We start from the raw sequence: 12,855 nt of genomic DNA on the forward strand, positions 1-12,855 counted from the left end.
ATATAGCACATTATAAATCAAGGCTTATATTAAAATGCCTAAATGTTGATTTATATAATACAATGTACTCTTGATGACTATATATCTGTCTTTTTACTGTTCAAGTGATTTCGCATGCTCCTTGAATGTATGATTTAAGTAGTTTGTGCACCTGTGTTTAGGGTTGATTTATGAATACTGTCACTGAGACACTGAGTATAAAAGCTGACATGTACTCTTCAGCTTTGCGCTTCCCGACTTCTGTTCATTGAGGTTGGTTGCCCTTTGTCTCTAACAGGAGACAAAGTAAGGATTTTTGTTTTCTGTTGTCTTTTGTTTGTTCTACTTTTTCACTGGATTTTATTTTATTAATAAAAGTGTATTTTATTAATTTTCTTCACTGGAGTGGACATTGACTTCATTTTCCAGAACCCATCTAAGTTACCCTGTGTGGTAAAGTATGCTCTAATTTATTCTTTTGCAAAATACATTCTTTAAAGACGATCCTTTAACTAAACTCTTGCTAAGAAATATAGCTAAGGGAGGATCCTGATCTTAACTTTGTTTAATTAGGGTGATTAAATAAAGGGAAATCAGCACAATATATAGATATACTCAATCAAGAGTGTTCTGGTTTGTTGAGGTGAGCTTAGCTATATTTAGCTTCTCAATAGCATAAGATAGGGCTGCATGATAAATCAAACAAATATTGCACTCATGATTGTCAGGGAAACACAGTTGTGTGATCAGTAGTAAACCTTCTCCAAAGGCACTCTCATGAGTTGCATAGAAACACCAAAAATGCCCCAAAGAAACACCGGAAATCTCTATAGTAGTTGATGAACAGATTTAACATGAATAATAAACAAGCTGGAGTGCTGCACAAATACACATGACAATAGTTTTGTTGTGCAGCCCTAGCAAAAGTCATGAGAAGACTTAAAGGTGCAGTAGGTGATCTTCCACAATGCTAACAGCTTAGCATACATCTCTGAATCACAGTGGCTGCGTCCGAAACCGCCTACTACTCAGTAGGTACTGCATTTGAATGTAAACGTACTACTCGGCCGTTAGAAAAGTATGTTCTATACAGTATGAATGTGAAAAGTATGAATGGAATTCAGACGTACCACATCTGCCATTTTGTCATGGTCACGCGACCTACCTGCATCATTTGTGTCGCTTCACTCCAATTCATGAATTCGCTCGCGGGGCATCATGGGATAGAGCGGCGTGCATGGGATGCGCACTCCTGAATCTCGCCGGAAGTAGTAAGTCATCCGGGTACTTCTCGCCTACTGATTTTCGAATTCTATGAATTCGGACATACTACTCGGCTCGCATACTGATTTTAGTGTACTATATAGTATGAAAGTATGCGGTTTCGGACGCAGCCAGTCCCTCCCCTGACATCTAGAGCCACGCCTCCTAGAACAGCAAAAGAACCCTCTCTCATGTGTTAATAGCGACTAGTGCTTGTCCGCGGGGGTGCAAGCCAAACTGACATGCTTTTTCAGAGTGAATATTTAGAGTTGCATGGTAAACAATATAGGGAGAGACTAGGCGGAATAGCGCTATTTACTTGTGTTTTGTTGTTAAACTAATTAAAAATCTACACTATAGATGCTGTAAAAGGTCCCTATGAAACTGAAAATAGTCTTATCAATCTTTTATCGGAAGATTTTAGTGGCTGAACAACACTTCTATGAAGATATAACCCGTTTGTAATAACATGACATCAGTTGTATGAAGCTAAAGTAGTTTCAAAACAAAACATTACCTTTCTATGAGAAATCCTTCAGCCACTAGCCCCTTTCACACAGTGATACTAGTAAATATCCAGAAAATTTCCGGAACGACTTTACCGGTATATTCAAAAAAGCGCTGTTCACACAGGCGAGGACGTTACGGAAATTTTCCAGAAAAGAGCATTCACACATCCATTCCAAAATACCGGTAAATTCTGACATCATTCACCACAAATGAGCTTTAAACGGCTGCGCTTGTATTTGTAAACATTTGACTAAATTACAAACTCTGTGGATGATCAATATTGTGAACAACTTTCGCAGGATCACTTTCGCATGTCGAGATGTTCATAATATGTGCGTGTGCTGGCGCTCACAGGCTGTTTCACAGACACACGCAAAGCTTGAAGGTAAACAAACAACAGCTTATCATAAGCATCTCATCGATGATTATTTACACAGTTGGCATTAAGAAGAACATATAAACGTGATCTGACTGACTTCTAGCAGCTAAATGTGTCTGGAAAAATATTCAAAGGCTTTTATCCTCACAAACCGCGCGGACGTAAATGCGTCTGACTGTTGTGATTGGCTAAAGCAGACGTCTCACGTCAGCACGTTCTAGACGTGCACGCGCTTATTACGGCAATCTTCCATCTGCAGTCACACAGCGCAGCATTCCGGCAAATTGCCGGTAATGTTACAACTTCTCTTTCCGGAAAATAGCCAGAACGAATTTACCGGTATTTTCAAAAAGGACCTGTTCACACATACAACCTTTCCGGAAAATTGCCGGCAATTTTCCGGAAAGGTCTGTATGTGTGAAAGGGGCTACTGTTTCATCCTTTCCCCAGTGTGCAAAGGTAACTCCAATATTGATTCAGGTTTTTAAAAAGTTTTGATTTAGCAGGTTTTTACCGATCTCGCGGGCGTGCGCACCCTCTCTTGTGAACGCGCAGCACCAACAGCGGTCGGCGGAGCTACGTACAAACGGCTGCGCAGTTGTTCAAATCTGCATTTGTTGACAGACAGTCTGACCTGCTATTTGGAATTATGAGAGATGACGGTCCGACTCTATTTAATACGCTTATTTCACGCGGCCACCATTTTAAAGAATCAAAGTGAGGCTGCGGTGGGAAGAAACCCGGAAGTATAGGTCCAGCACTGTAAACATTGCAGTAACATTCCGTGTACTATAAACCTCCAGCTGTTGCAGAGATTTCAAAATGCAGAAATGGTGTAACCATCACTTTAATATCATTCAGTAAGTTTATTTTAAACAATTAAAAGCAATTTAGCATCAAACAAGATCACAATCTCAGTGATACACTTAAGTGTCCTCCTAGGCTTCAGCTCATTGCACCAGTTAAACACCGTGAGGACGCTTTCCTGCTTCAGCCTGTGTAACCTGGTGTGTGATAAAACACTGCAGTCCTCTGCAGCACACCCTTGTGTTGTCTTTAATAGTGTTGTCCCGGTACTGAAGTTTTAAACCCGGCTATTTCCCGCTAACATGGAAGCGCTGCTGAGCGCGGATGACTCGACTGATCTTCACGGCTTCGCACTTTAGTCTCCATGTATTTGTGTTTGGTTTGCGCTCAGTTTACCGCTCTTCACCCAGTGCAAGCAGAGATACACGGACTGGAGCGCGAAGCAGCCGTCAAGATCAGTCGAGTCATCAAGCAGATCGCTTGGCTCGTCTGTGTTTGTGCTCAGTATACAGCGGTGGGTGAACTGATGACCTTCTCGGCCAATCACAAGCATTTCTGTTGAACACGTGAACACAATGGTAAATCAGCGATGTTTTAAGAAAGCCATCAACATTGCCTTAAATGTTAGCGCGAAATTGCCGGTCTTTCTTTTAATTCAGTATCGTGACAAGTCTAATATAGTGAAAGAATCAGTTTATTAACTCGAGTTTGATGAATAGCATCTAAAACGTGTGTTTGGGGAAGAAAACGTTAGCTAACTAGTGCTATTTCCCTTAACTTAGCTGAAAATGAGCTCTGATATCCCTTTTTACATTCACCATTCATTCAGAACGGACCTTCGGGTCACCCGGAAGGCGGAGAAATGATAAATTTGTGTCACTTTCTCTTTGCTGATAAGATATATAGCCAGTTACACAACATTCCTTCGTAACTCCCTATGATACTTCCGGGTTTCTTCCCACCGCAGCCTCGATTTCGCTTTTGAAAATGGCGGCCGTGTGAAATCAGTCTATTGGATGAACATTTTGTAGTTTTATGCCTTACCCAAAATATAAAAATACATATAAACACATTTAGATCATTTACTGTAATCATTACTATTAGACTGTGAATAGACTTTCAACCAGCACACCAAAAAATGCTTCTGAAGACAATCACCTGCTGCACCTTTAACATGTAAAAATGTATATTCTGTCAGCATCAATAATCTAGTGGTTAATTGCGCCAACACGTAGCACTGAGACGCTCACAGTGACCAAAGTTTGAGCCCCGGCTGAAGGTCCTTTACTGATCCTTCCCCTCTCCCTACCACCCATTTACTCCTGTCTCCCTCTCTACTGTCCCATCACAGAAATGTGAAAAAAAAGTCCATCTATCATACCTCGCTGCCAAGTGACAGACTCGGGGTCAATGTCCAGCCTGACGAAGCGCGTGATTTCCTCCTCTGTTAATGTGCTGGGGTCTGTTTTCTTTATGCCTAGTCTCTATAAGTATGAGAAACAAAATTAAACAAGGACTGAACATAGACGAATTGACGGTAAAGCTTTAGAGAGAAGCATTGAAAAATTATTTTAAAAAATGTCTTACTTCAAGTCTGTTGATCTGAACCGGGGAAAACTTCCTCTGACCCTCAGCCAACGGTACCAAGCGGTTAAAGAGAGCCTAGAACAGTGAAAGAATGATATTAACAGCTGATTCCCACTACACGATAACAATAATAATTTAATGTACACACCTTCGTATCTTCTTTGTATTCAAATATCTAAGAGCTCCCTTTCTCAGTTCACTAACACACAATCGGCTCTATGCACAGCTAAGAGTTTTAAAGCTGATGATAAACTACTGGTGAAAGTTTAATGTGACGGTTTTCAGTTTCACAAGGATTTTTTTACAGCATTGATGTTGTAATATAATTACAATACATTCAGTTAAATAGACTTAAGGATTTATTTAGTTGTTCAAACGTAAAATGAGATGAAAACCGGTGTAGGATACTAGTGGCGTCAGTAGCACAGAAATTCCATTGATAATACTGTGGTGAAATAAACTGTCATGTTTTAAAGACATGGCGGGGGGAAATGGAATTTAATGCAATGCTTCTTGTCCAATCTGAGACCCACTTCATATCATATATCTAACAGGCAGTGAAGATCACTGATTTTTAAGAAATCAGATCTTAAACATGACAATTTCGTAATGGGAAATTACAAATTAGTGGCTGAAAATTAAAAGTCTGTGTGCATATAGCCCATTGACATTTAGGAACAGCTATCGACTGCATCTAAACTAATACAAATGGTCTACCTAAAAAAATCAGCAGTCTTTCTGTTTTTACAATTATAGGCCTGATATCAGATCGAAAAAATGGCAATTTTCCTTCATTAAAATGTTTCTGTTATCATATTCAGGTTAAAAATGTTCAGGTGTCAGATTAGATAGCAACTATTCGTTTTAATTCATTTATCATAGAGTATGTAAAATATCCACATGCACTAATAAACACTAATTAGTGTGCTTAATTCTCTATAGAAATTGAGGATACAACTTTTTATTTGTTAAATTTGATAACAGCACCATTAATATTTAGCTTGACCTCAATTACAGCGGTACAAATTGAATTTGTCTTTACAATCTCGCTAAAAGTGTCAATATTCTATCAGATCATTTTAGAACCGCATCATTAAAATTGTGACGTTTTTAATGACCAATTCGGTTTGCTTCACTGACAAAAGTGATCAGATAATCATCATGAGGATAATAACAGCTTCATGACAATTATGTTTATGACGGATTTATGACAAGGTTGTTGCTAGAAGGGATACAGCTGTGGAAGTTAGCAGGAAACATATTATTTAATAAAATTACCCAATTATTGTACTTTCTTAATGTCTGGCCCTACACCAACCCTAAACCCTCACAGTAATTATAACGACAATTATAATATTTATTCAATAACCCATTAAATTGTATTTAGTAACGTCTACCGTTACCCCAAACCTAAAGCCAACCCTCACAGGAATGTAAAAATAGTAATTACTGTTGTATAGTGTCACAATGCTATATTGATCAGATTATGGCGTCACAAGTGGCTCAGTGGTTAGCACAGTTGCCTCACAGCAAGAAGGTCGCTGGTTCAAGTCAATGGAGCTGGTTCAATGGAGTTTGCATATTCTCCCGGTGTTAGTGTGGGTTTCCTCTGGGTGCTCCGATTTCCCCCACAGTCCAAAGACACATGCTATAGGGGAATTGAATAAACTAAATTGGCCGTAGTGGATGAGTGTGAATGAGTGTGTATGGGTGTTCCCCAATACTGTATTGCAGCTTAAAGGGCATCCACTGTGTATGCTGGATAAGTTGGCGGTTTATTCCGCTGTGGCGACTCCTGATGAATAAAGGAATTAAGCCAAAAGAAAATGAATGAATCAAGAATCCACAGCTGTATCCCTTCTCGACCATTTATGACAAGTTGTTCTAGTAAGTTGTCCTAGTCTAGTTGTCATGACAAAGACAGGTTTTGATGCATTTAGTTTTTATCTTTGTATTTAAAATGACATTACAGAGCAAATGACACTTAATGAAAGCGGTCATAAGGATGCTTTAAATCTCCATATCATGATTATAACGGTGTCATGACAGTCTTACAAACACCTCAAGTAAAGTATTACCGATATATCTTTCGTTTCTTAGTTTCAGTAGTGTACAGCACACCTCACATGTTTTACTGTAACTCTTACTTCAAAACATTTACTAAATTAAAAAACCTCAATCATTTTCAGACAAGACTAAAAACCAGAGTGTTGTGAATAAAGACACGGGTTACCTTATCAGACTGCGTGGCTTCATGGAACATACGAGCATCCACTGCAGCAGCTACAAGGTTGTTGGCTGCAGTAATGGCATGAATGTCACCGGTCAGATGAAGATTGAACTGAAAGAAGACGACATCAATGAGCACATGATTTCACACATTTATTAAATAAACCAAACAGCAGGTAAGTAAGGTTACCTCTTCCATGGGAACGACTTGAGAATAGCCCCCGCCAGCAGCACCACCTACAGCAGAAATATTGGAGAGAGAAACTAGAAATGTAGCTTTCTATTGTCGCTCAATATAAAGCAATTATATTTTGTTTGTGTTCTGTCGTTACAACAATAGTTCAGCGATTTGGTGTTTCTCGTCATTCCAAAAAAATTCGCAAACTGCCCTAGAATTGTGTGCAGTTGCAACTACACCTCCATAGCTGTAGTTAGAAGGTTGTGCTCCACTCCTAGTTATGCCCCCTAATGCTGTTCACACCAGACGTGGAACGCGCGGATAAATCCCGATATTCGCTCGTAATTTGCCGCGTGAAGATTTGAGTTTACTCGCTTCATTCGCGCGTCAAACCCCGCTTCATTCACGCGTCAAATTTACTTCAAAACAGACGCGGATTCGCGTGATGGGCAGGGAGTCGGTCTGCTCGGTGACTGTAGCTTCGTTGCTAAATGGCTAACATAGATTTTATGAAGATAATAACAGTGTTTATGTGCTTTATGAAGGCTGAAAAACAGCGTCGATACGTTTAGGACCGTGTCTGAGTCCACTACATGCTTTCAGAGGTGCATCCAGCTCTGTGAGCTCATAAACTCCTCAAGAAACTGAACCTGGATCACGGAGGCTTTCAACGGTGCTTCTGACTGAGCCCTGCCCAGTTTGATGACTTGTTGTCGGTGTCGCCTGGAGGATTTGCCCCGGGACACCATCAACAGGTTCTACGTCACAATCACGCCCCCACAAGAGCAAGCTTCTGATTGGTTAACGCGGCGCGAATGTCCGCTGAAGTTCAGAATTTCCAACTCGAGAGATTCGCGCTATTCGCACCGCACCATTCGGTCCATTTGCTCCGCGCCATTCGCGCGTATCGCGCCGCAGGATGTCTATTCGCGGTTTGCATTGACTTAACATGTAAATCACTCGCGCTTGACGCACGTTCCGCGTCTGGTTTGAAAGCAGCATAAGACTTATTCTTTTTGAATGTTTCAACATCCACTTTTTGAATAATTTATGACATGGAAGGGATGGACATGGTCAGCAACAATACTCGGGTAGACTGTGGCATTGACACGATGCTCAATTGGTACTAATGGTCCAAGAAAATATCCCCCACACCATTACACCACCACCATCTGCCTGAACTGTTGCTACAAGGCAGGATGGATCCATGCTTTCATGTTGTTGACACCAAATTGTGGCCCGACCATGCGAATGTTGCCGCAGAAATGGAGACTCCTCAGTCCAGGCAACGTTTTTCCAATCTTCTATTGTCCAGTTTTGGTGAGCCTGTGTGAATTGTAGCCTCAGTTTCCTGTTCTTAGCTGACAGGAGCGGCACCTGGTGTGGTCTTCTGCTGCTGTAGCCCATTTGCCTCAATGTTGGACGTGTTGTGTGTTCAGAGATGCTCTTCTGCAGATCTCTGTTGTAACGAGTGCTTATTTGAGTTACTGTTGCCTTTCTATCAGCTGGAACCAGTCTGGCCATTCTTACCTCTGGCATCAATAAGGCATTTGCGTCCACAGAACTGGCGCTCACTGGATATTTTCTCTTTTTCAGATCATTCTCTGTAAACCCTAGAGATGGTTGTGCATGAAAATCCCAATAGATCAGCAGTTTTTGAAATACTCAGACCAGCCCGTCTGGCACCAACAACTATGCCACGTTCAAAGTCACTTAAATCCCCTTTCTTCCACATTCTGATGCTCGGTTTGACCTGCAGCAGATCGTCTTGACCATGTCTACATGCCTCGAGTTGCTGCCATGTTACTGGCTGATCAGAAATTCGCGTTAATGAGCAGTTGGACAGGTGTACCTAATAAAGGTAATGGCTGGTGAGTGTATATGATTTATAGGCTACATAAGATTGACCTATTGTTTTATATTTCAGAATCCGCTTGTTAAGTGGTGACGTGTTGGTTACGTATGTAATACTGTTTCCGGGTCCTAGCCACCACTCATTTCAGTTGATAAACAATTCGATTATGATCACTTTTCATTTATATCACACATTAAAGTTATTTTTATATAAAGTCATAGTGTACACAACAATCTCTGGGCTTGCTGCATAACAAGTACCGAAATTAACAATTTATAAAAAAATTTATTACTTTCTGGCCATCGAATATTAGGCAAAGACAAATACAATGCGATCGTGATTTTCGAAAGTATTGAATCGCTTTCTAAACGTTTATAATTACCATTTCATTTGTCTCCAAATACAGTTGAATGGAGCGCTTGGACCCGGAAGCAGCTTCGTGTGAAGTCACACTTTACAAGCGGATAGATTATAGAATATTCTCCACAATGTTTGTAAAAGAGGGCGAGGCATTGGCGCAGTAAGTAGTGCTGTCGCCACACAGCAAGAAGGTCGCTGGTTCGAACCTCGGCTCAGTTGGCGTTTCTGTGTGGAGTTTGCATGTTCTCCCTGCCTTCGCGTGGGTTTCCTCCGGGTGCTCCGCTTTCCCCCACAGTCCAAAGACATGTGGTGCAGGTGAATTGGATAGTCCATAGTGTATGAGTGTGTGTGTGAGTGTGTGTGTGGATGTTTCCCAGAGATGGGTTGCGGCTGGAAGGGCATCCGCTGCGTAAAAACTTGCTGAATAAGTTGGCGGTTCATTCCGCTGTGGCGACCCCGGATTAATAAAGGGACTAAGCCGACAGGAAAATGAATGAATGAAATGTTTGTAAAAGAAATAAAGACCCTATTTGTGCCGTTTCAGTTTATAAGAAAAACTAATGCTTGTTTTTACCAAAACTAATATTGAATTTTTAAAAAAGTGTGTATAAGTGTGCATGTAAAATAATAAAACCTGTACAAAAAAATAAAAAAATAAAATAAATAAAAAAATCACCCTGCCCTGTTTAGAACGTCATTATGGACGTTTTACATATAAACTAATGTGGACCAATCGATGAATCTGTGACAGAGAAACTACGGTTTTGGGAAAAACTTATCACAACATTGTTTCTTTCCTACCAACAATTCATCGTATCACAGTAGTTCAGCCGTGACTTATGTTGTTGTTTGGGAAACTAATCCCAGGCAGTCTCAAATTAAAATAAAACAACTTTGGATTTACGCAAATGACAAGAGCCGCCCAATTAAGAAATCTGTATTCATACAGGGAAATCACAGAATTTAGCGAAACATTTGTAAACTCAAAAACATTACCTTTGATGCCAAACGTTGGGCCTTGTGATGGCTGCCGCACACACGCAAATGCATTGAGTTTGAGATGAGCTCCGAGAGCTTGAACCAACCCTATTGTGGTGGTGCTCTTTCCTTCACCCAGAGGAGTCGGAGTAATTCTGCGTTAAACAAGATGTTACCTTCTAGCACAAGAATCAAAATAGAAGCCAAAATGTGAACTATATGAAGTATAATACTTCCAAGGAAAAAAAATAAACGTAAACAGAGAATCAAATTACCCTGTTACAACCACATATTTGCCATCAAGCTGAGTCTGCAGTCGATCAATGGTTTTCAGTTGGACTTTGGCCTTGGTCCTGCCGTAGAGCTCAACTTCATCCGAAAGAAGACCAATTTCCTTAGCAAGACACTCGATGGGTTTAGGAACACAGGAGCGAGAAATGGCCACATCACTGTATGACAAAATAACAACAAAAGCAGCTATTACACTGGCAAGAACAAAAACTGATACTGAACAGCATTTGATTTACTTAGAAATTCAATTTCTCAAAGCTGATAGAGTACTTTTTTCCTTTTTGCCCATTGTAATCTGTCATCAGATCTCAGCTTTCAAATTGAAATATGCTAATATTTATTAACTCATTATATTGTCATAATGAGTATGCACAATATTGATATTGTGGGCAAGTTAATATGTGAAATTGTGAAAATTAATTTGTAAATTAAACTTTTAAAGTGCCTTTTAAGAATATTCAGATCAATATATTGGGGATAATTTAATATTTCTATATTATTTTACATTTCTCATTAATCTGATGTATGGCACTGAAAATTTGATGGCTATTTATAGGTCTTTTTTGTTCATTAACTCTCTACAGCAAGGTTCCAACACAATTCAGTTGTATTTTTTATGAACTTTAACATATTACTATAATATAGCTATTCCCTATTGTTCATCTTAAAGGGCACCTATGATCAAAATCATCTTTTGTAAGCTATTAAGACAGAACTGTGTGTAGGTATAATGTGTCAACAGTCATACTGGGGTGATATAAACGCAATAAGTCTCTTTTTTTTTATTTCCTGACGTTAAAATAGGATTCAAATCCCTCCCATTTTGACAAGTGGTGCTCGCTGCAGAGCCATTTGAGGAGAGCTGAGCTCCAGCGAGGGGGAGCTTAAGCTTGAGCTCCACCTTTTTTGCACTTCTTCTACGAGTGATGTCACTGGGGGTAGGGTTAGGGGTGGGGTTGGTGTACGCATTAAAACAGCTTACAGGAGGAGGAGCGACAGCTCATGCTCCCCCTAGGAGTGCAGTTCCCCTCCCCACTGAATTGATAGACAGCTGCGTATTAACATGTCTCCGTAGTAACATGTCTAATCATACTAACAAGACAGGACATGCGCAAAGCAACCGGGAATAAAAGGTCTGTTCAGTTTGCTAGGATCACCAATCATCATCAAATGTGATCAAGAGAGAGTTTTACAAGTTTAACATGTTTTAAAACATTGTATGTGTATAATGGATTACAACGATTTTAGCCTCTTTACTTCATCAGCACAGCCGCGTGTCAGAACAATTATAAAAGAAGACGCTTCAATCCCGGTTTGTGGATGTTAAATCAGGTTTATTTTGTTGTTTTTTTATTTTCAACATAACATCTCCATACAGCAATGGAGATTAGCCTGTATCCTGTCACATTTGCCATGGAAAAACAGTGCAAAGCTTAACACCTGTGCTGTGTGTGTGTGTGTGTGTGTATGTGTGTGACCTTTGTAATCATTCAATAAACAAACTTCTTACTGTAGTATTTTCTCACAAACGTTATGTGAGGCCATTAAGTGAGACGCAGTCGAGGGCAAAGATTGAGGTACACTGACAGGCACGTGGAAACGGCTGGCAGGGAGGACTAGCATTAAAGGCACAGTACACAAAAACGGCAACAAGCTGTTTAGAGCTAAAAATCACAAACTTCTGAAAGGTATAATAAATAATCTGATGGGTGTTTTGAGCTAAAACTTTAGACACATTGTGTAGACAAAAAAAAAAAAAAAGACTCGTATTAAATCTGGAAAAAAGGGGGTAAACTAGGTGCCCTTTAATGTATTAACTAACTAACCAACTAAACTTCTACTAATCAGACTTTGTTTTAATGGGTTACCTATTGTATTTTGGAAATTTGCTATTCGTTTAAAATATATATATTTACTCTAAAACACCAAGTATTTTTTGGTCGTTACACCTGATAATCATTTATTCAGCTTGGGTTAATATCACAGTAATACCGTATATTGTGATAAAAGCTTCAGCAACTAGATAATTCAACTCGAAGACCACTTTTAAAATGATGTTGTGCTAATTAAAACAAAGCATGAATCACTGCATTATGTATTAACACTAGGGGCCCTATCATACACCCGACGCAGTGTGGCGCAAGGCGTGGCACAGTAGTCTTTTGGTAGTTTCAGCTCGGTGCAAGAGTCGTTTTGAGGCGTTACGCTACGCTGTTTAAATAGCAAATGCATTAGCGCTCATTTGTGTGCCCATAGGCGTTCTGGTCTAAAAAGGGAGGCGTTCTGAGGCGGACCGCTAGTGCGTTGCTATTTTGAGAAACTATAATAGATTTTTCATTAGACCAAAACTAACCCGGTCTAAACTCCAGCGCAGAGTTGCGCCTCGCTTACACACTGCTTAATACGCACAAGAGAGCAATAGGCAAATATCTTTACATA

The 12,855-nt window shown here is 40.0% G+C and overlaps 1 protein-coding gene across 3 annotated transcripts in view; it reads right to left on the bottom strand.

The window, feature by feature from the left end:
* The window catches only part of mthfd1b (methylenetetrahydrofolate dehydrogenase (NADP+ dependent) 1b), a 53,387-nt gene that overhangs the window by 16,733 nt on the left and 23,799 nt on the right, over positions 1 to 12,855 (bottom strand). For all 3 annotated transcript variants that reach the window (XR_012392623.1, XR_012392624.1, NM_199529.1), the window contains 6 exon segments: positions 10,401 to 10,574; positions 10,144 to 10,280; positions 6,945 to 6,991; positions 6,759 to 6,866; positions 4,526 to 4,600; positions 4,320 to 4,422 (listed from right to left, as the gene is read on the bottom strand). Coding sequence is in view for 1 of the 3 variants with exons in the window: in NM_199529.1 (NP_955823.1) it covers positions 4,320 to 4,422; positions 4,526 to 4,600; positions 6,759 to 6,866; positions 6,945 to 6,991; positions 10,144 to 10,280; positions 10,401 to 10,574 (644 nt within the window). In the remaining 2 variants the exon portion in view is untranslated.

Source organism: Danio rerio, chromosome 17, assembly GCF_049306965.1.
Source record: "Danio rerio strain Tuebingen ecotype United States chromosome 17, GRCz12tu, whole genome shotgun sequence".
NCBI lineage: Eukaryota > Metazoa > Chordata > Actinopteri > Cypriniformes > Danionidae > Danio > Danio rerio.